General features: G+C 37.1%; 1 protein-coding gene across 1 annotated transcript in view; it reads right to left on the reverse strand.

Annotated features, from left to right (window-relative positions):
* Positions 1-6,918: 6,918 nt before the first annotated feature.
* The window catches only part of LOC5571939 (protein peste), a 32,532-nt gene continuing 13,565 nt past the window's right edge, over positions 6,919-25,885 (reverse strand). Inside the window, exon 6 of the mRNA XM_001659993.3 lies at positions 6,919-7,159. Coding sequence (XP_001660043.1) covers positions 7,046-7,159 — 114 coding nt within the window. The 3' untranslated portion in view covers positions 6,919-7,045. The remainder of the gene's footprint in view (positions 7,160-25,885) is intronic.

Genomic DNA, 25,885 nt, shown 5'->3' on the forward strand with positions numbered 1-25,885 from the left:
ACTGACTGTATCACCTACTGGCAGACGTATGTGGGCTTAAACTCTTGTTGAGATACTCATAGAGATTGATGGTTTTTGAATGAGCGCGAACGGGAGCCCTAGCAGTTGGTTAGGGCCGCATATCGACGTATATCCAGAGCTCCGGAATGCGATAGGAGTGAAGCTGGTCTGCTTTTCAAATGATCAAAATGAAAGACATAATGACATTAACAAAAATTTACAAATTTTTATGGTATTCAAAAGTGTTGCCAAAAACGGATCCATTTTGTGGCCAAAATCGGGGGGTGCCAAAAACGGAGCATGCCAAAAACGGAATCCCACTATATTCTCTAAATACTCTTTTTTTCATAGAATCCGTGTCGATTTCGATCTTTGGGAGAAATTCAGAAATTCACTGAGAGACAGTAATGTAACGGTGAAAAATATTCGAAAAATTAAGTTTCACTATTTATTCCGAAATTATTTTTTTATTTTTGTACGATAAATGAATAGTATTTTTCCAAAATTTCATGAATATTGACAAGGAACTGAATTTTTAGAGCAGTTTGAAGAACATTTCCGACGTTTTTTTTTTGTTTTGCTCTTTTGTAAAATGTATGGGGAAAACCAAATCCAACTAAAGTTTGTTTTTAAATGTGAGTACACACTTGCACACATTCCACACTAGTCCTTATTTGAAGATTTCTCTGACAAGCTTCTATTTCAAACCTTTTTTTTCCAATTTTAGAATGAAGAGAAATCACTGTGCAACGTAGCTATAATATCTCACGTAAATATCTCAAGCCACAGATTTTTTTTTCATATTTTCTCATTTACGGTTATTTGCTTTTCAAAACAACACGTTAATGAGATTAACTCCCTAATTAAAAAAAAAGACTATGAAAACTTAAAAAAAAACAAGTTTGTAATTTCCTGGTTTCTTGGAGGCAGCTCAACCGAGCCCCGGGATCAAACATCAGTTGTACCTTAAATTTCGATCAGCCATACCTCAGCACGGTTTAACCGATTTTCATAGTTCTTTTACTTATCTCTCGGGTTAACCAGCTAGCGATTTTCGATAGCGATCGATATCGATTTGTTTTGCATCGTTAGCGATCGCCATCGTTGGACAAAGATCTTTAAAAAATATGAAGACTGGTTGGTCAGGTCATGTCCATATTCCATAGTTGAGCACGGTAAAAAAACATAGGGTCGTTCAAATTTCCCCTAGAGCAACTTAGTCAATACAATGTTTTCTCGCACACTGAAGCGGCATGAGAATCGTATCATTTTTTACCGCAAATGTTGCAATTTTAAGATTTTCCAAACCCGTAAGGCAAAACAAAAATATTTCGAGCATCCCTAACGAGGCAGATTTGTGTAGATCGCGGATTTCGCACGTCAAAACCTTTAGTGCTCTGGATATGCATGCTAGAGGTTTGAAATCTTCGGAAAAGTATTTTAGAATAAGTTGCACTACATTTTGATCCCTTTGGATTTCATCTAGATTACTTATAACTAATCTAGATCAGTAGTAGTGGTTAAAAACTTCCTTCTGTCATGTTGAGAAATGAGACATTTTTGTCATATTTTCGACACAAATTTTTTTACAGGATTGCAAAGCACGACAAAGAAATATAAATTTTTAATTATACTCATATTTCAAAATACTAAAAAGAACTAAGAAATATCTTCTTTTTTTCTTAACTGTTTCCTATGAATCAAAATTCCAAGCAATGGCATTTTTTTTTTCGACAAGTAGGCGTAAAAGGACAGTGCCTATAATTCAAATTTCAAAGTGATGACATGTAGTTGTTTCGGCTTAAACTATAAATCTGTAATATCTCGTGGGAGATTGGGTTCTTAACGGACCGAGACTGTGATACGGTATTGTGATATTGGTATTTGGTACGTGCGTCTGTTCGGGTTTGCAGTCAGTAGATAAACTTATTCTTTTATTGATCTAATTCCACTGCTGCACCAGACACAGTGTCCAGTAAACATGTTTTAGCAGAAATAGAAATTTTAGATTACACATAAAATTTCTTTTACTAAAATTGCATAACAGTCCCATTTGAATTTTTATCACTTTTGAGTTAGCTTCACGAATAGCCTTTATTTATAGTGTAGTTTTCAAAATCTGTCTTAAAATTGTATATTTGTATGGACAAAATGCGAAAAAAAAAAAACAAATTATGTGCGTCCCATATTGAAAATACTCGCATAACAGTCCCATCAGTTGAAAACGACGAAATTGAGGCAAACTCAATTCTATTATGATTTCTTAAATTTTATACAATGGTATTCAATTCGTCAGAAGAAGAAATTAAAAAATTATGTGGTTTTCATAATGTTTATTTCAGAAAAACATGATATTTTACAAGAAAGTTTTCCCAGAATGCCTTCTGTAGCGAAAAGTTGTAGAACCTTTTGAAGCCTTCTTACAGTAAAGGCATAATCGCTTCCCTGAATCAATGCACGCTATGTCTGAACCAGGCGATTATAAAAATCAAATGTACATCGAATTTTTTCTCGCTAGAGATCAGTATATGGTCTATATTTTCATAATCGGAAAGTTTTAAAATATTTTATCGGTGAAATTTTTTCCATACATTTTGTATGGGCTGAAATGCGTCAAAAACGTAATTTTTATGGGATTTTGTATGAAAAATGGCTAAAAAATGAAAAAAATCAAAATTTCACCGATGGAATATTTTAAAACTTTCCGATTATGAAAATATAGACCTAATACTGATCTCTAGCGAGAAAAAATCCGATGTACATTCGATTTTTATAATCGTCTGGTTCAGACATAGCGTGCAATGCTTCTATTGTTCTACTACTGTCCTTCAGATAAATCTCCGGTAGTCTCATCTTCCATCGATAGAGGGGAGGTGAAGACCAGAGCAGAACTGAATACATCACCACTATAGTGGTGATGTAGTAGTATATAGGAGTGTGAATATTCAAAGCAATGACATTTAATATGTGCGGCATGAATTTTTATAATTCAGTGATTATACTTATTTCATTATGACTATAAATCGAGTTTCAAAGTGATGTCATGTAGTGTCTCCACATAAATTAGGTAGTGTAAAAATATTTTTGCAATTTCTCATCGTAATAGGCTGTTTTTCATCACGCCAATCTGTCATGAAACGGCCTACTTTTCTGCACTGAAGTATGCTGTGGGGGAATAGTCATTACGCAACTGAAACCAGTGCTGTAATGATTCATTACGCAACGCTTTCTCATGACGCAACTGTTTTGAGTTGCGTAATGAATTATTACAAAACCATTTTTCAGAAATTGTAAAATGATGGTGAATGCATTCCGATATTATTTCTGATACCCTCAAGTGGTCTTCTACGAGATTGCAAAAAATGTTGTACGTAAATCGTTGCAGAACTCGATTTTTACAGCACTCGTCGTACGTTTACGACTCGTGCTGTAAAAATCATCATTCTGCAACTTGTTCCGTAAACTACTATTGTCGAAGATTCCAAATTTCAAAGCACTAGAGATTTTAGCTGTCGAAATAAACGACCTAACCAAATTGCTCGAAATGTATTTTTTTTAAATATATTTGTTATTTTTTTTAATTAAATATTCAAAATTTGAATCAAATAAAGTTGATATGAAAAGTTCCGGTCACCCAAGAAATATATCGGAATATGTTTGAAACCAGAAAACCATACATCAAAGTCAACACAAGTTCTAAAAATAGAAGTTTTTTGAGACCTTGTGAAAAAATGATGCAAAATACTGCAAAATGCAAAAGTTTACGAGATTTAGATGTTTATTTTGGGTGAAAAATGCTGCTGGTAGATAGATTATTTGTCTAGAAAACGTCTTTATTGATTTTTCAGAAAAGATTTAACGATTTATTATATTTTTGTCATGTGCCTCTAGTCGGGTACTGTACAGTTTATGTAACATGAAGGATACAGTTACAATAAAAAAGATTATCGTACCATTAATTGAATGGTAGCAACGGTAATAAAACGACATATCGTGACAGCGTTAAACAATACATTTACATTGTAAAGAGTGTATCAAAAAGTAGTCGCAAACATTTATAACAATCTCAAAAATATTGAGTTAAACTCACAAAAATATGATTTGAAATACTTTGCAATGTATTTAAAAATGTTGAGGAAGTGATTATATTTCAATTCAAAAAGAAACGGTAAACATGTGCAAAATTTGAAGAAAAAATGTTATGTGTTTGAGTTAATTACCCCTATTTTTGTTTACGTTCGAATGCTCTTTCGATCGAAAGCCGTTTTGCATTCCCGTTTACGCTAGCAAAATCAAGTGGGCTATGCATTCGAACGTTAAAAAAAAATTGAAAAATTCGTTAAATAAGCATTTGAAAACAAATTCAAATATCGTGAAACGTGGATTTTTGATTACCTCGTTTTTTGATTTCGTTTTCTACGCCTTAATGGCAATAACCTATTGAAATGAAACTTAAAATATTTGCTTGATTGAAAAAGTTTCTGTACATAATTATTACGTTACAAACTAGAAATGCCACTCTAAGTTATTGCAGCTGTGTTTGACAATGCTTCGATAATTGAGCATCAAAAAGTGACTTTTTAAAACCGACCTTATTTTAATAAATTAGCTTTTTTGATCAATATATTTTTAAATCTTTTTTTTTATCTATATCACCGAGATTTTTAATCCTGGTTTAGTTTATCTCGGGACTAACGGCTTTACTTCCCTTTCGAAGGAAGTTGTCACTAGTGAAAAAATGAACAGGGGTAGCAAAATAAACAGGGGTGGTAAAATGAACACTTGAAAGAACCCAAATTTGGCTTATTCCATTGAACTTCGACGCTGGGTCGGTGCGTCTCTCTCTGTTTTTGACAACATTGCTGTTGCGGGAGTGGCAAAACAACCCAACCGTGGGTAAAAACTAAATGCAGTTTACCCAAATTGGAGTTTAAAGAACTTATTTTTTGGGTAGTCTGATTTCTCCGTGTACTTAATTGTGCTACCCGCTAGAATGTACGGGTATAGTATATGTTTATTTTTATAATGATATTTTAACCCAAGATCTGTCGCATGCGTGTACAAGTACACGCACCCTAAAGAAGCTCGCTTACCATACACTGCTCGAGCGAGGTGGCGCTGACAAAGACTAAACGCGCGACCACTCAGAAACTTAATGTTATTTGTCAAAGATATTTGTTTGAACTTGACTCTAAAAGGGATTCCCCATGCAAAACAATCTACAGCCTATTGAACAACAAGTAAACATTAAATGGACCTATGTATACATTTACGCACATACTTTCCACTTTATCTTAAACCTTGGCTTAAATCACTAAACCATTGAAGGTGATAAAAAAGCACAAACAAATCTTATCTGCGTAGAATTATCGAACACACAGTCGACATTATTTTAAAGCACCAACAATAAAAAATGTCATGATTTAGCGTCTTTCAATCAATGATAGACTAGGAATGACATTTTTAGACAGATTATTTCCAATGCAAATGATTCTTTTCACATATATTAGCAACTGTGATATTTTCCATCATTTTTTTCTTCGAATGCTGGCTCTCCTCTTCGCACTGCCCTTCGACTCCGAGCTTCAGGCCGTTCACAAAATGGCCGCCTCTATTCACCGAATAGGTGACGCCTATGGTTCGCTGTGCCAGATTACGGAGTGGCACCCTTGTCGACTCTAGGCCAACTCCGAACTATGCCGAGGCCACGGTTCACGTCCAGTGATGCTGCGGACGGATCCAATCTCCGGTTCAGGGTCAAACCCAGGAGAAAGCTCAGGGTTGGACTATTGGTAAACTACGGTGAACTACGGGGTCCTGGATGTCTATCCGCTCGCTCTTATCACTTCCACTCTTTAGACCGAAGTCACTTTCTATTTTATGGATTTAAAGTTTTTAGCACTCAATTAAGCTAGCTCACGTCTTGCTCTCACGAATGTTGCAAGGTCATTGCCGGTTCAGCGATGGCGGTTAATATTTGTCCGTTAAGAACTTTCCTCCCAGCTCATTTCGCCTCATCATGGCCCCCTTTACACCACCCACAATGGCCGCCCATCCTTATCCTTCTCGGTGTCTGGTGGTGAGTAGCGGAACTAATACAATGCGGCTGCGTTCTTCACAGTGGGTGTTGGGTGGTGTCCAGTTTTGAATAATTTAATATTTTCTTGGTATAGGCCTCCAATCGCGAAACGCAACATACTGTTAGCCATCTATACTTTGGTAGCGCAACTAGTCAGATGATGAGAGATTTGATTTTTCACGCATCCATCACATGCCGCTGTGTGGAAAAATGTTTTATTTTCCTGATATAAGACGGTTCACAGTGAAACAGTTAGGCGGAAAAGGTAGGAATATCCATTCTCTATGTTCTACATACGTTTGTTTTTTATATTATTCCACTACTTTTATTAAAAAATGAGATCCGGCTGGTAGGAGCACTAGTTTGAGGTTGGAAAACCAGGATATGTGAGGTTAGTTTCATTGGAACTTTCGCCTGAGCGATTTTTGCACTTGAATAAAACACGTTTCGAAACATTGTCCGCTGCCTCTAAAAATACCTTTGGCTAGAGAAATGAATTCTCTACCATTGAATTTCATTCTATTTCACTTATTTCACTTAAGCAGTGAAAATAAATATTTTGTTCCGAATGTTTTGAAACCATGAATGAGTTTGACATTGCTCTCGTCAACCATCATCATGACGACAGCAGCACACCCCACCGGATGAATTGTCGTCTTGGGAGCGAATTGGTTATTTAACAACAAAACGATACACAAAATCACGATAGTCTCACAAATCTTGGACACTTCAACACACCACTGGTTACAACCTTAACTTTAAGTTAACGATATCTACCTTATATTCTTACTTTAAGCTCTTGAGAAAAAGTCATCGCATTCGTAATAACAGAAAACAGATTAAAAAAAATCACCTTTGTTTATTTTTTTGCTAATAATTGATCCTAGACTTAATCCTAGAAGAGTGTATTTTTGGTTACAACCGCTTGTCATGTGCTCGTAGATGGCCCATTCAACGTCCAATCGACTAGTTTTTCCACACGAAGATAGAGAAGTAGAGCGCCACGCCAAAGGCGATTACTCCTACGCCGACAAGCACAAACGCCGTGATATGCCCAGCTGATCGTAGCGTATCGATGTACTGTTGAGAAGATAAGATTGAGAGTTGTTAGGTTTGTTGTCTGGAAACATTATATCAACGAGTAAATTATAGCTTCTACAATTTCCCTCTTCTTGGCAAACAGTCAGTAATTGATTGGTTAACCAAGGGGTTCATAAACTTGTTACTGGCTCATTTGGTTTTTAAATCCAAAATTTTCTCTTCGATTTCATATAAATGAAGCAAAATAACCTGCAACCTAGAAACGAACTGTAAGCCGATCAAAGAGAGAATGTGCAATTTGAGGATCAAAGGCCGATTCTTCAACTTTAGCATAATAAACGTGCATGGTCCTCACGGTTTATGGACAAAAGGTCGAAAGACAAAACGTCGAAAGGACAAAAGGTCGAAAGACAAAAGGTCGAAAGGACAAAAGGTCGAAAATGATTTGCACGGTGGGAAATTTTTCCTTCTTTGAAAATAGATTTTCGACCTTTTGTCCCTCCTTTTTTGTTCTTCGACCTTTTGTCCTTTCGACCTTTTGTCTTTCGACTTTCTGTCCTTTCGACCTTTTGTCTTTCGACCTTTTGTCATAGATTCGCGCCCATCGGCTGACGAACGAGGACGGCCTACGACTGGTTGATTTTGGCCTCCAAGAATATGGCGATCACCACAGCTAACAGAATCTCAAATCGACCACGTTCTGATTAAAGGACGGCACTTGTCCGACATTATCGATGTTAGTCTAACCACTACTGGTGATGGTAAAACTGCGCCCAAAACTATCCATCTTCAACCATGTTCGGTACCAACGGCCACCTCGGTATGACATGGTATGACCTTGAGCGGCTAAAGCAACTAGATGTTGCATTTGCATACCTCGAGGCTTCAGGATTTCAGGAATACAGTGACAGCAGCCATCAACGATAGATCTGAGAGCAACGCCGGGTACTTTTGACGGAGTTGATGGAACGAAAGGTCCGATGACTAATGTAGGCAGATTCTGGAGGGGAAGAATGCAACGTGGGAGAGCATGCTGCAGCAAGAGATCCGGCACCGGAATGGGCAACAGCAGACCCGCCTGGATGAGACGGCCATCAGAAGCTCAACGCATCCCGCAATGGCCTCATGTTCCGAGCCGAGATGTGCAGCGATTTACTAGCTCAAGAACAATAAAGCTGCTGGCAAGAATGGTATCGAAGCCCATAAGATGACCCTGGAGAGACTGGCCATTTGTATGCGCCGGCTGATAGATACAATCTGGGAAACAGAACAGTTACCGAAGAAGTGGAAGGAATAGGTAATGTGCCCATCCACAAGAAAGACGACAAGATTGTGAGAACTTCCTAGCAATCACTATTCTAAACGCAGCATACAAAGTGTTATCCCCAGATCATTTGTGTCATCTGTCACCTGAAGTAAACGAGTTCGTGGGAAGTTATCAAGTCGACTTTATTGACGACCGATCGATAACGGACCAGATCTTCATTGTACGGCAATTCCTTAAAAAAATTCGTAAATATCAGGTTTTATCACATCACATTTTTATCGATTGCAAGGCGGCATTCGACAGTATTGACCACGACTATGGAAATTCATGAATGAACTCAGCTATCCCGACAAGCTCACAAAACTGTTAAGAGCGACGATGGGAGGAGTGCAAAATTGCGTGAAGATTTTAGGCAAACATCCTACATAGTTTGGATCTCGCTGGAGACAAAGAGAAAGTGATGAACTTTCGAGCCTAAAGTTCAACATTGTGCTAGAAAGTGTTATGTGGAAAGCCGGGCTCAACAGCCTGAGTACGATTTTTAACAGATCCAGCATTTTTTTGCTTCACGGAAGATATGAGCATTGGCCAAACATTTAAAAATTTGGCATAGCTGTACAACCGTCTGATACACGTGAATGTGTTAAAGTTAAAATCCATGCTAATCAGTGGCGTAGCTAGGGTTTTCGGGGCCCAGTGCAGAGTCAAATACAGGGGCCCTTTAGAATAGGGATGTGCGTCGCTAGGCTAACATGTGACTAGTCAACAGGGCTGGTAGCGTCTAAGTATCTTAATATATGAACTTTGAGTCCTCGTGCCTAAAAACGTGATCATAAAGTGACTGATCAGGAATAATAAGGATTCCTTAGAGAATTCAACCAATTATCCCTCAGAGGGTTTACTATATGTACCTAATTATTTCCTAAAAATAAATTTCAGGTGTTTGTTTAAAGCTTCCTTCAGTTAATAACTCGAAGATTTCTTCAGCAATTTCTTCACAAATTTTACAAATTCCCCTCAGATATGCGTGCAATATATATACATTTATATGAATTTATCCAGGATTTTTTTTTTCCAAAGAAACCCACTGAAATTACTCCAGGGATTTTTTTCTCGAAACTCATTCAGTGGAAGATCTTTCTCAGAACTCATCCAGCGATTCTTCCATAGAATACAGAAATATATTCTGATTTTCTTTCGGGATCGTTTTTTTCAATTTACTCTTATTTTCGTTCAGAGTTTCTTATATATTGCCACTAGAAATGTATCTAAAAAATCCTTAAACAAAATTTCATCCGGAATTTCATAAAGAACGCTTCCAAGGAGATTCTAAGGAAACTTTCCAGAAATAATTGGAGGGAATTTCTGAAAAATCTGGGGGATATTTCAACACTAAGTTTTATAATAATAATAATAATAATAATAATAGGAATAGGTTGGTTGGTTTGACTTTATTAACGAGATTTTTAGCCCTAGGCTAGTTCATCTCGGGACCAACGGCTTTACTTCCCTTCCGAAGGAAGTCGTCACTATAACTTTTTACGTCATAAGTGACTATGTCGGGGATGAGATTCGATCCCAGATCCTCGGCGTGAGAGGCGAGTGTTCTAACTACTACACCAGGTCCGTCCCCCTAATAGGAATAATTGCTGTAACGTTTTGTGGTCTCAAACCCTAAATGAACTATTAAATTGAAGAATCTATAAAGAATTTACGTCAAAAAGTATTCAAGAAATGTTTGAAAGTAGTCAAAAATGCTGAAGAATTGTATAAGGAACTCGCGATTGTATAATTTTTGGAAGAATCCCTTTTCAATTTTGTGGAATTATTCCTGGTATAAAACAATTCCTGTGATAATCTGTGGTTTAATTCCTGGTTTTAAAATGACACAAAGAAATACTGCAAAAATAACTTCTTTTTTCTTGTTTGATTTCTAGAAAAAAAAATTCAACCCTAGAATAAACCTATGTACACACTTAGAATAATATGCCGATTCTCGGCTATCGGGAACCAAGATTCGCACACCCGAGCGCTCGGTATTCATCTCGGTTAAATAGTTGTAACTGATTTTCTCGGTTTGCGTGAGAAATTTTAGTTACTGTGTTCAACCGAAAATCTCGGCATCACACAAACTGAAATATCAGCAAAAATGAAAAACAATCACTATTAATGCCCTTTTTAATATTTGTCATTAGTATTTTTGACTATTGACATCTATGAGGCTGTCTATACATCATATACGGATATGGTTACAGTCATACCTTAGGAATATTACAAAGAATCCCATAATTACTGTCGTGACTTTACGTCCGATGTCGCATAAATCCGTTTTAAAACTGATTTGTTTACGAGAATTCAAGCGTGCTCAAACCCTTCACAAGCCTTGTGTGCATTCGAACCCTTTTCGGACCTTGTGCGCATTTAAAACCTCGTAATTCCAAAAGCTTTTTTTTATTTTAATTTTTTTTTTACTCTATTACATCTATTCTCTACATTCACCTTCTCCTCTACCCTCTTTGATAATGTAAATAATATTTCCACATGAATGGAAAGCTCACTTCAAAAATGACAAAAAAAAGTTTATGTATTTAAAATATATTGTTTATTTTTTTCATGATATCTTCAATTACTCATATAATCTAATTTTACATGTTATTGATTGTTTGAGCTTACCAGGCTCGAAGCATCCCTTTAGCAGAAAAATTAGAAAATGTTCTATGATATCCTCAGATCATCTCATTTAACATGTTCTAGCGCACTACAAATAGCTCACTCTGATTTCAATCATGCTATTTCGGATTGAGCTTGCCAGGCTCGAAGCATCCCTTTAGCAACATCATCAGAAAATATTTATCAATTTCTTAAAACCATCTCATTTGACATGTTCTAACGCACTACAATTAACTCACTCTGATTTCAATCATGCTATTTCAGATTGAGCTTACCAGGCTCGAAGCATCGCTTTAGCAGTAAAATCAGAAAATGTTCATCAATTTCCTAAAATAATCTCATTTGACATGTTCTAACGCACTACAAATAGCTCACTCTGATTTAAATCATGCTATTTCGGATTGAGCTTATCAGGTTCGAAGCATCCCTTTAGCAGCAAAATCAAAAATGTTCATCAATATCCTTAAATTATCTCATTTGACATGTTCTAACGCACTACAAATAGCTCACTCTGATTTCAATCATGCTATTTCGGATTGAGCTTACCAGGCTCGAAGCATCCTTTTAGCAGTGAAATCAGAAAATGTTCATCAATTTCCTAAAATAATCTCATTTGACATGTTCTAACGCACTACAAATAGCTCACTCTGATTTCAATCATGCTATTTCGGATTGAGCTTATCAGGCTCGAAGCATCGCTTTAGCAGTAAAATCAGAAAATGTTCATCAATAAATCATCTCATTTGACATGTTCTAACGCACTACAATTAACTCACTCTGATTTCAATCATGCTATTTCGGATTGAGCTTACCAGGCTCGAAGCATCCCTTTAGCAGCAAAATCAGAAAATGTTCATCAATATCCTTAAATCATCTCATTTGACATGTTCTAACGCACTGCAATTAACTCACTCTGATTTCAATCATGCTATTTCGGATTGAGCTTATCAGGCTCGAAGCATCCCTTAAGCAGTAAAATCAGAAAATGTTCATCAATTTCCTAAAATAATCTCATTTGACATGTTCTAACGCACTACAAATAGCTTACTCTGATTTCAATCATGCTATTTCGGATTGAGCTTATCAGGCTCGAAGCATCCCTTTAGCAGCAAAATCAGAAAATGTTTCATGATATCCAAAAATCATCTCATCCTACATGTTTTAACGCACTACAATTAGCTCACTCTTATTTCAATCATGCTATTTCGGATTGAGCTTACCAGGCTCGAAGCATCCCTTTAGCAGCAAAATCAGAAAATGTTCATCAATATCCTTAAATCATCTCATTTGACATGTTCTAACGCACTGCAATTAACTCACTCTGATTTCAATCATGCTATTTCGGATTGAGCTTATCAGGCTCGAAGCATCCCTTAAGCAGTAAAATCAGAAAATGTTCATCAATTTCCTAAAATAATCTCATTTGACATGTTCTAACGCACTACAAATAGCTCACTCTGATTTCAATCATGCTATTTCGGATTGAGCTTATCAGGCTCGAAGCATCCCTTTAGCAGCAAAATCAGAAAATGTTTCATGATATCCAAAAATCATCACATCCTACATGTTTTAACGCACTACAATTAGCTCACTCTGATTTCAATCATGCTATTTCAGATTGAGCTTACCAGGCTCGAAGCATCCCTTTAGCAGCAAAATCAGAAAATGATTCATGATATCCAAAAATCATCTCATCCTACATGTTCTAACGCACTACAATTAACTCACTCTGATTTCAATCATGCTATTTCGGATTGAGCATATCAGGCTCGAAGCATCCCTTTAGCAGCAAAATCAGAAAATGTTCATCAATATCCTTAAATCATCTCATTTGACATGTTCTAACGCACTACAATTAACTCACTCTGATTTCAATCATGCTATTTCGGATTGAGCTTATCAGGCTCGAAGCATCCCTTTAGCAGCAAAATCAGAAAATGTTTCATGATATCCAAAAATCATCTCATCCTACATGTTTTAACGCACTACAATTAGCTCACTCTGATTTCAATCATGCTATTTCGGATTGAGCTTACCAGGCTCGAAGCATCCCTTTAGCAGCAAAATCAGAAAATGTTCATCAATATCCTTAAATCATCTCATTTGACATGTTCTAACGCACTGCAATTAACTCACTCTGATTTCAATCATGCTATTTCGGATTGAGCTTATCAGGCTCGAAGCATCCCTTAAGCAGTAAAATCAGAAAATGTTCATCAATTTCCTAAAATAATCTCATTTGACATGTTCTAACGCACTACAAATAGCTCACTCTGATTTCAATCATGCTATTTCGGATTGAGCTTATCAGGCTCGAAGCATCCCTTTAGCAGCAAAATCAGAAAATGTTTCATGATATCCAAAAATCATCACATCCTACATGTTTTAACGCACTACAATTAGCTCACTCTGATTTCAATCATGCTATTTCAGATTGAGCTTACCAGGCTCGAAGCATCCCTTTAGCAGCAAAATCAGAAAATGTTCATCAATATCCTTAAATCATCTCATTTGACATGTTCTAACGCACTGCAATTAACTCACTCTGATTTCAATCATGCTAATTCGGATTGAGCTTATCAGGCTCGAAGCATCCCTTAAGCAGTAAAATCAGAAAATGTTCATCAATTTCCTGAAATAATCTCATTTGACATGTTCTAACGCACTACAAATAGCTCACTCTGATTTCAATCATGCTATTTCGGATTGAGCTTATCAGGCTCGAAGCATCCCTTTAGCAGCAAAATCAGAAAATGTTTCATGATATCCAAAAATCATCTCATCCTACATGTTCTAACGCACTACAATTAGCTCACTCTGATTTCAATCATGCTATTTCGGATTGAGCATATCAGGCTCGAAGCATCCCTTTAGCAGCAAAATCAGAAAATGTTCATCAATATCCTTAAATCATCTCATTTGACATGTTCTAACGCACTACAATTAACTCACTCTGATTTCAATCATGCTAATTCGGATTGAGCTTATCAGGCTCGAAGCATCCCTTAAGCAGTAAAATCAGAAAATGTTCATCAATTTCCTGAAATAATCTCATTTGACATGTTCTAACGCACTACAAATAGCTCACTCTGATTTCAATCATGCTATTTCGGATTGAGCTTATCAGGCTCGAAGCATCCCTTTAGCAGCGAAATCAGAAAATGTTCATCAATATCCTTAAATCATCTCATTTGACATGTTCTAACGCACTACAATTAACTCACTCTGATTTCAATCATGCTATTTCGGATTGAGCTTACCAGGCTCGAAGCATCCCTTTAGCAGCAAAATCAGAAAATTTTCATCAATATCCTTAAATCATCTCATTTGACATGTTCTAACGCACTGCAATTAACTCACTCTGATTTCAATCATGCTAATTCGAATTGAGCTTATCAGGCTCGAAGCATCTCTTAAGCAGTAAAATCAGAAAATGTTCATCAATTTCCTGAAATAATCTCATTTGACATGTTCTAACGCACTACAAATAGCTCACTCTGATTTCAATCATGCTATTTCGGATTGAGCATATCAGGCTTGAAGCATCCCTTTAGCAGCAAAATCAGAAAATGTTCATCAATATCCTTAAATCATCTCATTTGACATGTTCTAACGCACTACAATTAACTCATTCTGATTTCAATCATGCTATTTCGGATTGAGCTTACCAGGCTCGAAGCATCCCTTTAGCAGCAAAATCAGAAAATGTTCATCAATATCCTTAAATCATCTCATTTGACATGTTCTAACGCACTGCAATTAACTCACTCTGATTTCAATCATGCTAATTCGGATTGAGCTTATCAGGCTCGAAGCATCCCTTAAGCAGTAAAATCAGAAAATGTTCATCAATTTCCTGAAATAATCTCATTTGACATGTTCTAACGCACTACAAATAGCTCACTCTGATTTCAATCATGCTATTTCGGATTGAGCTTATCAGGCTCGAAGCATCCCTTTAGCAGCAAAATCAGAAAATGTTTCATGATATCCAAAAATCATCTCATCCTACATGTTTTAACGCACTACAATTAGCTCACTCTGATTTCAATCATGCTATTTCGGATTGAGCTTACCAGGCTCGAAGCATCCCTTTAGCAGCAAAATCAGAAAATGTTCATCAATATCCTTAAATCATCTCATTTGACATGTTCTAACGCACTGCAATTAACTCACTCTGATTTCAATCATGCTATTTCGGATTGAGCTTATCAGGCTCGAAGCATCCCTTTAGCAGCAAAATCAGAAAATGTTTCATGATATCCAAAAATCATCTCATCCTACATGTTTTAACGCACTACAATTAGCTCACTCTGATTTCAATCATGCTATTTCGGATTGAGCTTACCAGGCTCGAAGCATCCCTTTAGCAGCAAAATCAGAAAATGTTCATCAATATCCTTAAATCATCTCATTTGACATGTTCTAACGCACTGCAATTAACTCACTCTGATTTCAATCATGCTAATTCGAATTGAGCTTATCAGGCTCGAAGCATCCCTTAAGCAGTAAAATCAGAAAATGTTCATCAATTTCCTGAAATAATCTCATTTGACATGTTCTAACGCACTACAAATAGCTCACTCTGATTTCAATCATGCTATTTCGGATTGAGCATATCAGGCTTGAAGCATCCCTTTAGCAGCAAAATCAGAAAATGTTCATCAATATCCTTAAATCATCTCATTTGACATGTTCTAACGCACTACAATTAACTCATTCTGATTTCAATCATGCTATTTCGGATTGAGCTTACCAGGCTCGAAGCATCCCTTTAGCAGCAAAATCAGAAAATGTTCATCAATATCCTTAAATCATCTCATTTGACATGTTCTAACGCACTGAAATTAACTCACTCTGATTTCAATCATGCTAATTCGGATTGAGCTTATCAGGCTCGAAGCATCCCTTAAGCAGTAAAATCAGAAAATGTTCATCAATTTCCTGAAATAATCTCATTTGACATGTTCTAACGCACTACAAATAGCTCACTCTGATTTCAATCATGCTATTTCGGATTGAGCTTATCAGGCTCGAAGCATCCCTTTAGCAGCAAAATCAGAAAATGTTTCATGATATCCAAAAATCATCTCATCCTACATGTTTTAACGCACTACAATTAGCTCACTCTGATTTCAATCATGCTATTTCGGATTGAGCTTACCAGGCTCGAAGCATCCCTTTAGCAGCAAAATCAGAAAATGTTCATCAATATCCTTAAATCATCTCATTTGACATGTTCTAACGCACTGCAATTAACTCACTCTGATTTCAATCATGCTATTTCGGATTGAGCTTATCAGGCTCGAAGCATCCCTTTAGCAGCAAAATCAGAAAATGTTTCATGATATCCAAAAATCATCTCATCCTACATGTTTTAACGCACTACAATTAGCTCACTCTGATTTCAATCATGCTATTTCGGATTGAGCTTACCAGGCTCGAAGCATCCCTTTAGCAGCAAAATCAGAAAATGTTCATCAATATCCTTAAATCATCTCATTTGACATGTTCTAACGCACTGCAATTAACTCACTCTGATTTCAATCATGCTATTTCGGATTGAGCTTATCAGGCTCGAAGCATCCCTTTAGCAGCAAAATCAGAAAATGTTTCATGATATCCAAAAATCATCTCATCCTACATGTTTTAACGCACTACAATTAGCTCACTCTGATTTCAATCATGCTATTTCGGATTGAGCTTACCAGGCTCGAAGCATCCCTTTAGCAGCAAAATCAGAAAATGTTCATCAATATCCTTAAATCATCTCATTTGACATGTTCTAACGCACTGCAATTAACTCACTCTGATTTCAATCATGCTATTTCGGATTGAGCTTATCAGGCTCGAAGCATCCCTTTAGCAGCAAAATCAGAAAATGTTTCATGATATCCAAAAATCATCACATCCTACATGTTTTAACGCACTACAATTAGCTCACTCTGATTTCAATCATGCTATTTCGGATTGAACTTACCAGGCTCGAAGCATCCCTTTAGCAGCAAAATCAGAAAATGTTCATCAATATCCTTAAATCATCTCATTTGACATGTTCTAACGCACTGCAATTAACTCACTCTGATTTCAATCATGCTAATTCGAATTGAGCTTATCAGGCTCGAAGCATCCCTTAAGCAGTAAAATCAGAAAATGTTCATCAATTTCCTGAAATAATCTCATTTGACATGTTCTAACGCACTACAAATAGCTCACTCTGATTTCAATCATGCTATTTCGGATTGAGCATATCAGGCTTGAAGCATCCCTTTAGCAGCAAAATCAGAAAATGTTCATCAATATCCTTAAATCATCTCATTTGACATGTTCTAACGCACTACAATTAACTCATTCTGATTTCAATCATGCTATTTCGGATTGAGCTTACCAGGCTCGAAGCATCCCTTTAGCAGCAAAATCAGAAAATGTTCATCAATATCCTTAAATCATCTCATTTGACATGTTCTAACGCACTGAAATTAACTCACTCTGATTTCAATCATGCTAATTCGGATTGAGCTTATCAGGCTCGAAGCATCCCTTAAGCAGTAAAATCAGAAAATGTTCATCAATTTCCTGAAATAATCTCATTTGACATGTTCTAACGCACTACAAATAGCTCACTCTGATTTCAATCATGCTATTTCGGATTGAGCTTATCAGGCTCGAAGCATCCCTTTAGCAGCAAAATCAGAAAATGTTTCATGATATCCAAAAATCATCTCATCCTACATGTTTTAACGCACTACAATTAGCTCACTCTGATTTCAATCATGCTATTTCGGATTGAGCTTACCAGGCTCGAAGCATCCCTTTAGCAGCAAAATCAGAAAATGTTCATCAATATCCTTAAATCATCTCATTTGACATGTTCTAACGCACTGCAATTAACTCACTCTGATTTCAATCATGCTATTTCGGATTGAGCTTATCAGGCTCGAAGCATCCCTTTAGCAGCAAAATCAGAAAATGTTTCATGATATCCAAAAATCATCTCATCCTACATGTTTTAACGCACTACAATTAGCTCACTCTGATTTCAATCATGCTATTTCGGATTGAGCTTACCAGGCTCGAAGCATCCCTTTAGCAGCAAAATCAGAAAATGTTCATCAATATCCTTAAATCATCTCATTTGACATGTTCTAACGCACTGCAATTAACTCACTCTGATTTCAATCATGCTATTTCGGATTGAGCTTATCAGGCTCGAAGCATCCCTTTAGCAGCAAAATCAGAAAATGTTCATCAATATCCTTAAATCATCTCATTTGACATGTTCTAACGCACTGCAATTAACTCACTCTGATTTCAATCATGCTATTTCGGATTGAGCTTACCAGGCTCGAAGCATCCCTTTAGCAGCAAAATCAGAAAATGTTCATCAATATCCTTAAATCATCTCATTTGACATGTTCTAACGCACTGCAATTAACTCACTCTGATTTCAATCATGCTATTTCGGATTGAGCTTATCAGGCTCGAAGCATCCCTTTAGCAGCAAAATCAGAAAATGTTTCATGATATCCAAAAATCATCTCATCCTACATGTTTTAACGCACTACAATTAGCTCACTCTGATTTCAATCATGCTATTTCGGATTGAGCTTACCAGGCTCGAAGCATCCCTTTAGCAGCAAAATCAGAAAATGTTCATCAATATCCTTAAATCATCTCATTTGACATGTTCTAACGCACTACAATTAACTCACTCTGATTTCAATCATGCTATTTCGGATTGAGCTTATCAGGCTCGAAGCATCCCTTTAGCAGCAAAATCAGAAAATGTTTCATGATATCCAAAAATCATCTCATCCTACATGTTTTAACGCACTACAATTAGCTCACTCTGATTTCAATCATGCTATTTCGGATTGAGCTTACCAGGCTCGAAGCATCCCTTTAGCAGCAAAATCAGAAAATGTTCATCAATATCCTTAAATCATCTCATTTGACATGTTCTAACGCACTGCAATTAACTCACTCTGATTTCAATCATGCTATTTCGGATTGAGCTTATCAGGCTCGAAGCATCCCTTAAGCAGTAAAATCAGAAAATGTTCATCAATTTCCTAAAATAATCTCATTTGACATGTTCTAACGCACTACAAATAGCTCACTCTGATTTCAATCATGCTATTTCGGATTGAGCTTATCAGGCTCGAAGCATCCCTTTAGCAGCAAAATCAGAAAATGTTTCATGATATCCAAAAATCATCACATCCTACATGTTTTAACGCACTACAATTAGCTCACTCTGATTTCAATCATGCTATTTCAGATTGAGCTTACCAGGCTCGAAGCATCCCTTTAGCAGCAAAATCAGAAAATGTTCATCAATATCCTTAAATCATCTCATTTGACATGTTCTAACGCACTGCAATTAACTCACTCTGATTTCAATCATGCTAATTCGGATTGAGCTTATCAGGCTCGAAGCATCCCTTAAGCAGTAAAATCAGAAAATGTTCATCAATTTCCTGAAATAATCTCATTTGACATGTTCTAACGCACTACAAATAGCTCACTCTGATTTCAATCATGCTATTTCGGATTGAGCTTATCAGGCTCGAAGCATCCCTTTAGCAGCAAAATCAGAAAATGTTTCATGATATCCAAAAATCATCTCATCCTACATGTTCTAACGCACTACAATTAGCTCACTCTGATTTCAATCATGCTATTTCGGATTGAGCATATCAGGCTCGAAGCATCCCTTTAGCAGCAAAATCAGAAAATGTTCATCAATATCCTTAAATCATCTCATTTGACATGTTCTAACGCACTACAATTAACTCACTCTGATTTCAATCATGCTAATTCGGATTGAGCTTATCAGGCTCGAAGCATCCCTTAAGCAGTAAAATCAGAAAATGTTCATCAATTTCCTGAAATAATCTCATTTGACATGTTCTAACGCACTACAAATAGCTCACTCTGATTTCAATCATGCTATTTCGGATTGAGCTTATCAGGCTCGAAGCATCCCTTTAGCAGCGAAATCAGAAAATGTTCATCAATATCCTTAAATCATCTCATTTGACATGTTCTAACGCACTACAATTAACTCACTCTGATTTCAATCATGCTATTTCGGATTGAGCTTACCAGGCTCGAAGCATCCCTTTAGCAGCAAAATCAGAAAATTTTCATCAATATCCTTAAATCATCTCATTTGACATGTTCTAACGCACTGCAATTAACTCACTCTGATTTCAATCATGCTAATTCGAATTGAGCTTATCAGGCTCGAAGCATCCCTTAAGCAGTAAAATCAGAAAATGTTCATCAATTTCCTGAAATAATCTCATTTGACATGTTCTAACGCACTACAAATAGCTCACTCTGATTTCAATCATGCTATTTCGGATTGAGCATATCAGGCTTGAAGCATCCCTTTAGCAGCAAAATCAGAAAATGTTCATCAATATCCTTAAATCATCTCATTTGACATGTTCTAACGCACTACAATTAACTCATTCTGATTTCAATCATGCTATTTCGGATTGAGCTTACCAGGCTCGAAGCATCCCTTTAGCAGCAAAATCAGAAAATGTTCATCAATATCCTTAAATCATCTCATTTGACATGTTCTAACGCACTGAAATTAACTCACTCTGATTTCAATCATGCTAATTCGGATTGAGCTTATCAGGCTCGAAGCATCCCTTAAGCAGTAAAATCAGAAAATGTTCATCAATTTCCTGAAATAATCTCATTTGACATGTTCTAACGCACTACAAATAGCTCACTCTGATTTCAATCATGCTATTTCGGATTGAGCTTATCAGGCTCGAAGCATCCCTTTAGCAGCAAAATCAGAAAATGTTTCATGATATCCAAAAATCATCTCATCCTACATGTTTAAACGCACTACAATTAGCTCACTCTGATTTCAATCATGCTATTTCGGATTGAGCTTACCAGGCTCGAAGCATCCCTTTAGCAGCAAAATCAGAAAATGTCAACGATTTTGTTTCCATTGATTACGTATTTCATGCACAATCTATCTTATCGTTATATCCCTATTCTGGATCAAGCTTACCAAACTCAATTCGTGTAATCTAATACATATTAATTCTATTTGGGTCCGATGGCTTCTCCGACCCATCGACCAACCCACTCCAGAGTTGGATTTCGAAATTCTTTTGACCCAACTCTGATTTCAATCATGCTATTTCAGATTGAGCTTACCAGGCTCGAAGCATCGCTTTAGCAGTTAAATCAGAAAATGTTCATCAATTTCCTAAAATAATCTCATTTGACATGTTCTAACGCACTACAAATAGCTCACTCTGATTTAAATCATGCTATTTCGGATTGAGCTTATCAGGTTCGAAGCATCCCTTTAGCAGCAAAATCAAAAAATGTTCATCAATATCCTTAAATTATCTCATTTGACATGTTCTAACGCACTACAAATAGCTCACTCTGATTTCAATCATGCTACCGTAAATTCGGGTGAAATTGATCAGTAGGGTGAAATTGATCACCGTGTCACTCGATTTTATTTCTTACTAATGGAGCACAAATATCAATGTAACCTGCAGTGAATGAACGTTGTTTGTCGTAAGTATTGTCAAATTGTGTGTTATGAAGTTTTTTGCGTTAAAGAATGTGTATTTCTATGAAAATAATGAAAAATTTCAAAATCATGTATGGTGCAGTATTGACTAGCATCTCTAAATTTCTAGTTCTAGACAAGGATTTGAACATGGTATAATCCTGAAAGTTTGTGAGGATGCTTAAGATATATCCCTTAACCAGATTTCATAATCAAAACTCGTACCAATTCGCTCATTTGGTTGAAATAATTGAATTTCTGTAAGACATCAGGAAATTCCTAAAGAAATTGCATACATTTAGGCGTTTTCTGTGTAATTATTGAAATTTAATTATTAATTATTTCTATAAATATTGTATTGCTAAGAATTTAGCAAGCATATTCGGATTCCGGGAGCTCATATTTATTGTGTAGAGTTGTTTTGAATACTAACAATAATCGCATTGATAAGTGATCAATTTCACCCCGAAATGACATAACCCGATTTATTATTTTAGAGATATTTTTTAGCACTAAAATTACTTTTGTTAGAAAATTCCGGTACTTGAGCCAATGAGGCTCACCTTCGTACTTGTTTTTCTGCATTCAGTTGTTTGGCATTGCCAACATTATAGAAATCAGACAAGAAAAACCCTGAAAAGTGATCAATTTCACCCGAAATTACGGTATTTCGGATTGAGCTTACCAGGCTCGAAGCATCCTTTTAGCAGTGAAATCAGAAAATGTTCATCAATTTCCTAAAATAATCTCATTTGACATGTTCTAACGCACTACAAATAGCTCACTCTGATTTCAATCATGCTATTTCGGATTGAGCTTATCAGGCTCGAAGCATCGCTTTAGCAGTAAAATCAGAAAATGTTCATCAATTTCCTGAAATAATCTCATTTGACATGTTCTAACGCACTACAAATAGCTCACTCTGATTTAAATCATGCTATTTCGGATTGAGCTTATCAGGCTCGAAGCATCCCTTTAGCAGCAAAATCAGAAAATGTTCATCAATATCCTTAAATCATCTCATTTGACATGTTCTAACGCACTGCAATTAACTCACTCTGATTTCAATCATGCTATTTCGGATTGAGCTTATCAGGCTCGAAGCATCCCTTAAGCAGTAAAATCAGAAAATGTTCATCAATTTCCTAAAATAATCTCATTTGACATGTTCTAACGCACTACAAATAGCTCACTCTGATTTCAATCATGCTATTTCGGATTGAGCTTATCAGGCTCGAAGCATCTCTTTAGCAGCAAAATCAGAAAATGTTTCATGATATCCAAAAATCATCTCATCCTACATGTTTTAACGCACTACAAATAGCTCACTCTGATTTCAATCATGCTATTTCGGATTGAGCTTACCAGGCTCGAAGCATCCCTTTAGCAGCAAAATCAGGAAATGTCAACGATTTTGTTTCCATTGATTACGTATTTCATGCACAATCTATCTTATCGTTATATCCCTATTCTGGATCAAGCTTACCAAACTCAATTCATATAATCTAATACATATTAATTCTATTTGGGTCCGATGGCATCTCCGACCCATCGACCAACCCACTCCAGAGTTGGATTTCGAAATTCTTTTGACCCAACTAGGTCCGATGGCTTCTTCGACCCATCGACCAACCCATTCCAGAGTTGGATTTCGAAATCCCTTTGACCCAACTAGGTCCGATGGCTTCTCCGACCCATCGACCAACTCACTCCAGAGTTGGATTTCGAAATTCCTTTGACCCAACTAGGCCCGATGGCTTCTCCGACCCATCGACCAACTCACTCCAGAGTTGGATTTCGAAATTCCTTTGACCCAACTAGGTCCGATGGCTTCTCCGACCCATCGACCAACTCACTCCAGAGTTAGATTTCGCAATTCCTTTGACCCAACTAGGCCCGATGGCTTCTCGGACCCATCGACCAACTCACTCCAGAGTTGGATTTCGAAATTCCTTTGACCAAACTAGGTCCGATGGCTTCTCCGACCTATCGACCAACTCACTCCTGAGTTGGATTTCGAAATTCCTTTGACCCAACTAGGCCCGATGGCTTCTCCGACCCATCGACCAACTCACTCCAGAGTTGGATTTCGAAATTCCTTTGACCCAACTAGGCCCGATGGCTTCTCCGACCCATCGACCAACCCACTCCAGAGTTGGATTTCGAAATTCCTTTGACCCAACTAGGTCCGATGGCTTCTCCGACCCATCGACCAACTCACTCCAGAGTTGGATTTCGAAATTCCTTTGACCCAACTAGGTCCGATGGCTTCTCCGACCCATCGACCAATCCACTCCAGAGTTGGATTTCGAAATTCCTTTGACCCAACTAGGCCCGATGGCTTCTCCGACCCATCGACCAACCCACTCCAGAGTTGGATTTCGAAATTCCTTTGACCCAACTAGGTCCGATGGCTTCTCCGACCCATCGACCAACTCACTCCAGAGATGGATTTCGACATTCCGCAGACTCAATTAGATTCGATGGCCTCTCCACTTCACCGAACAACTCACTATAAAATTGAACCTTGTCTGAACCAACCAGGTCACGTTCCCATTGGAATAAAACATTCGTAATTGTTAACAATTTTTCAACAACCGTAGTCTACTTTATTACAAAGTTCCGCGAAAAAACAACCTGGTCTACGTCATTGTTGACAACTTGACAAATTTTTCAGGCATATCATAAATAACTTCAAGTCCTTAGGATGGATATTAAACTATTAATCATTTTACTCATTCCTCTATTCGAGTTCGACTCTATTAATGAAATAATTATTATCTCGTTAAGTTAGCAGAAAAAAATTTCATTCGTATCACTCTGCGGAAGTCAGTTCTCTTAATAACGGCTGCGAGCGTACGAACACGACCGAACTCTTAAAAATAATAAGACGATAAATATTGCTGTTTGCATTTGACGTGCAAATCCAGTCTAACTAAGCTTCAAATGCGGTAACACAAAGTAACCAAAGGATACTTAGCAACCATGATACATATCACCGCCAACCTAGCAAAGAAAATAAATCTTTGACATCGCCTTCCTTGTTAAAAATCTTACCGCGTTTGGTGTTCCCGCATTTGATATTTGCATTTCAAACGCACACAGCAATACACTATGCCATTACTAACAGGCAGTAGGTACTCTATGCAAACAAATCATACCTCTAGTACAGCCAGGAACACGTAAAAAAAGACCAGACTGTAATGCGAATTTCTTCTTCGCCATTCGTGATCAAACGTCAACATCCCACCGCAAAATCGCTAGTGTTTGGAGGTGATTTTAACCTCCAAATTGCCAAATAACCTCCAAAACATCACCTCCAAGTTAGTTCTAATAACCTCCGTTACATGAAATATGGTGGCGCGTCGATCGTCGCAAGTTTATCGTTAAACAGTCAATACCACCCTCACTGCATTAGGCTTATATGACTAAAACTTAGACATCTGGTGGCGAGTATGAGAACAAAAAAAGTGTTCAAAATCGCGGAGAATTCCGAGCCGAAACTGCATAGCGCAAAATAGGATGCGCACACATTTTTTTACTTTGGATCTAAATAAGTGTTTTGTGCAGGACTGAACGACCCATAATCTGAAATAATAAATGTCCTCTTTCAGATGCACTTTGTTCCGGAAGGCTAAACTAACTAATAATATGATTTAATTGAGAAGCTCTTGCTGTGCCTCCGAACGTCATCATTCCACCGCAAAATCGCATATGTTTGGGGGTGCGAAATCAACTTATGTATTTCTAATACCCACCGTTATATGAAGGATGGAGGCGTGTCGATCGTCGCAAGTTTCTCGATGAACCCACGCAAACAATCACTCACCTTACGTCAATCACAAAAAATCCAGCCGTCTGCATAATCGCCTTATCCTGTTTCTTCCCTGTCCGACGAAAACAGTAAAACACTACACTGCACTGCAAAAAATGAAAACTCGCGTCGAAGAACAAAACAACAGTGGCCGAGCCGATTGGGAGCTTTAGTTCCCTACCAACTGTGTCATTGTCGTGACTTTACGTCCGATGTCGCATAAATCCGTTTTAAAACTGATTTGTTTACGAGAATTCAAGCGTGCTCAAACCCTTCACAAGCCTTGTGTGCATTCGAACCCTTTTCGGGCCTTGTGCGCATTTAAAACCTCGTAATTCCAAAAGCTTTTTTTTATTTTAATTTTTTTTTTTACTCTATTACATCTATTCTCTACAATTACTTCTCGACAGAAGAGGCACACTTAATGCCCGATATATCGCGACATTGAGC

This window comes from Aedes aegypti, chromosome 2 (assembly GCF_002204515.2).
Source record: "Aedes aegypti strain LVP_AGWG chromosome 2, AaegL5.0 Primary Assembly, whole genome shotgun sequence".
In the NCBI taxonomy this organism is placed as follows: Eukaryota; Metazoa; Arthropoda; class Insecta; order Diptera; family Culicidae; genus Aedes; species Aedes aegypti.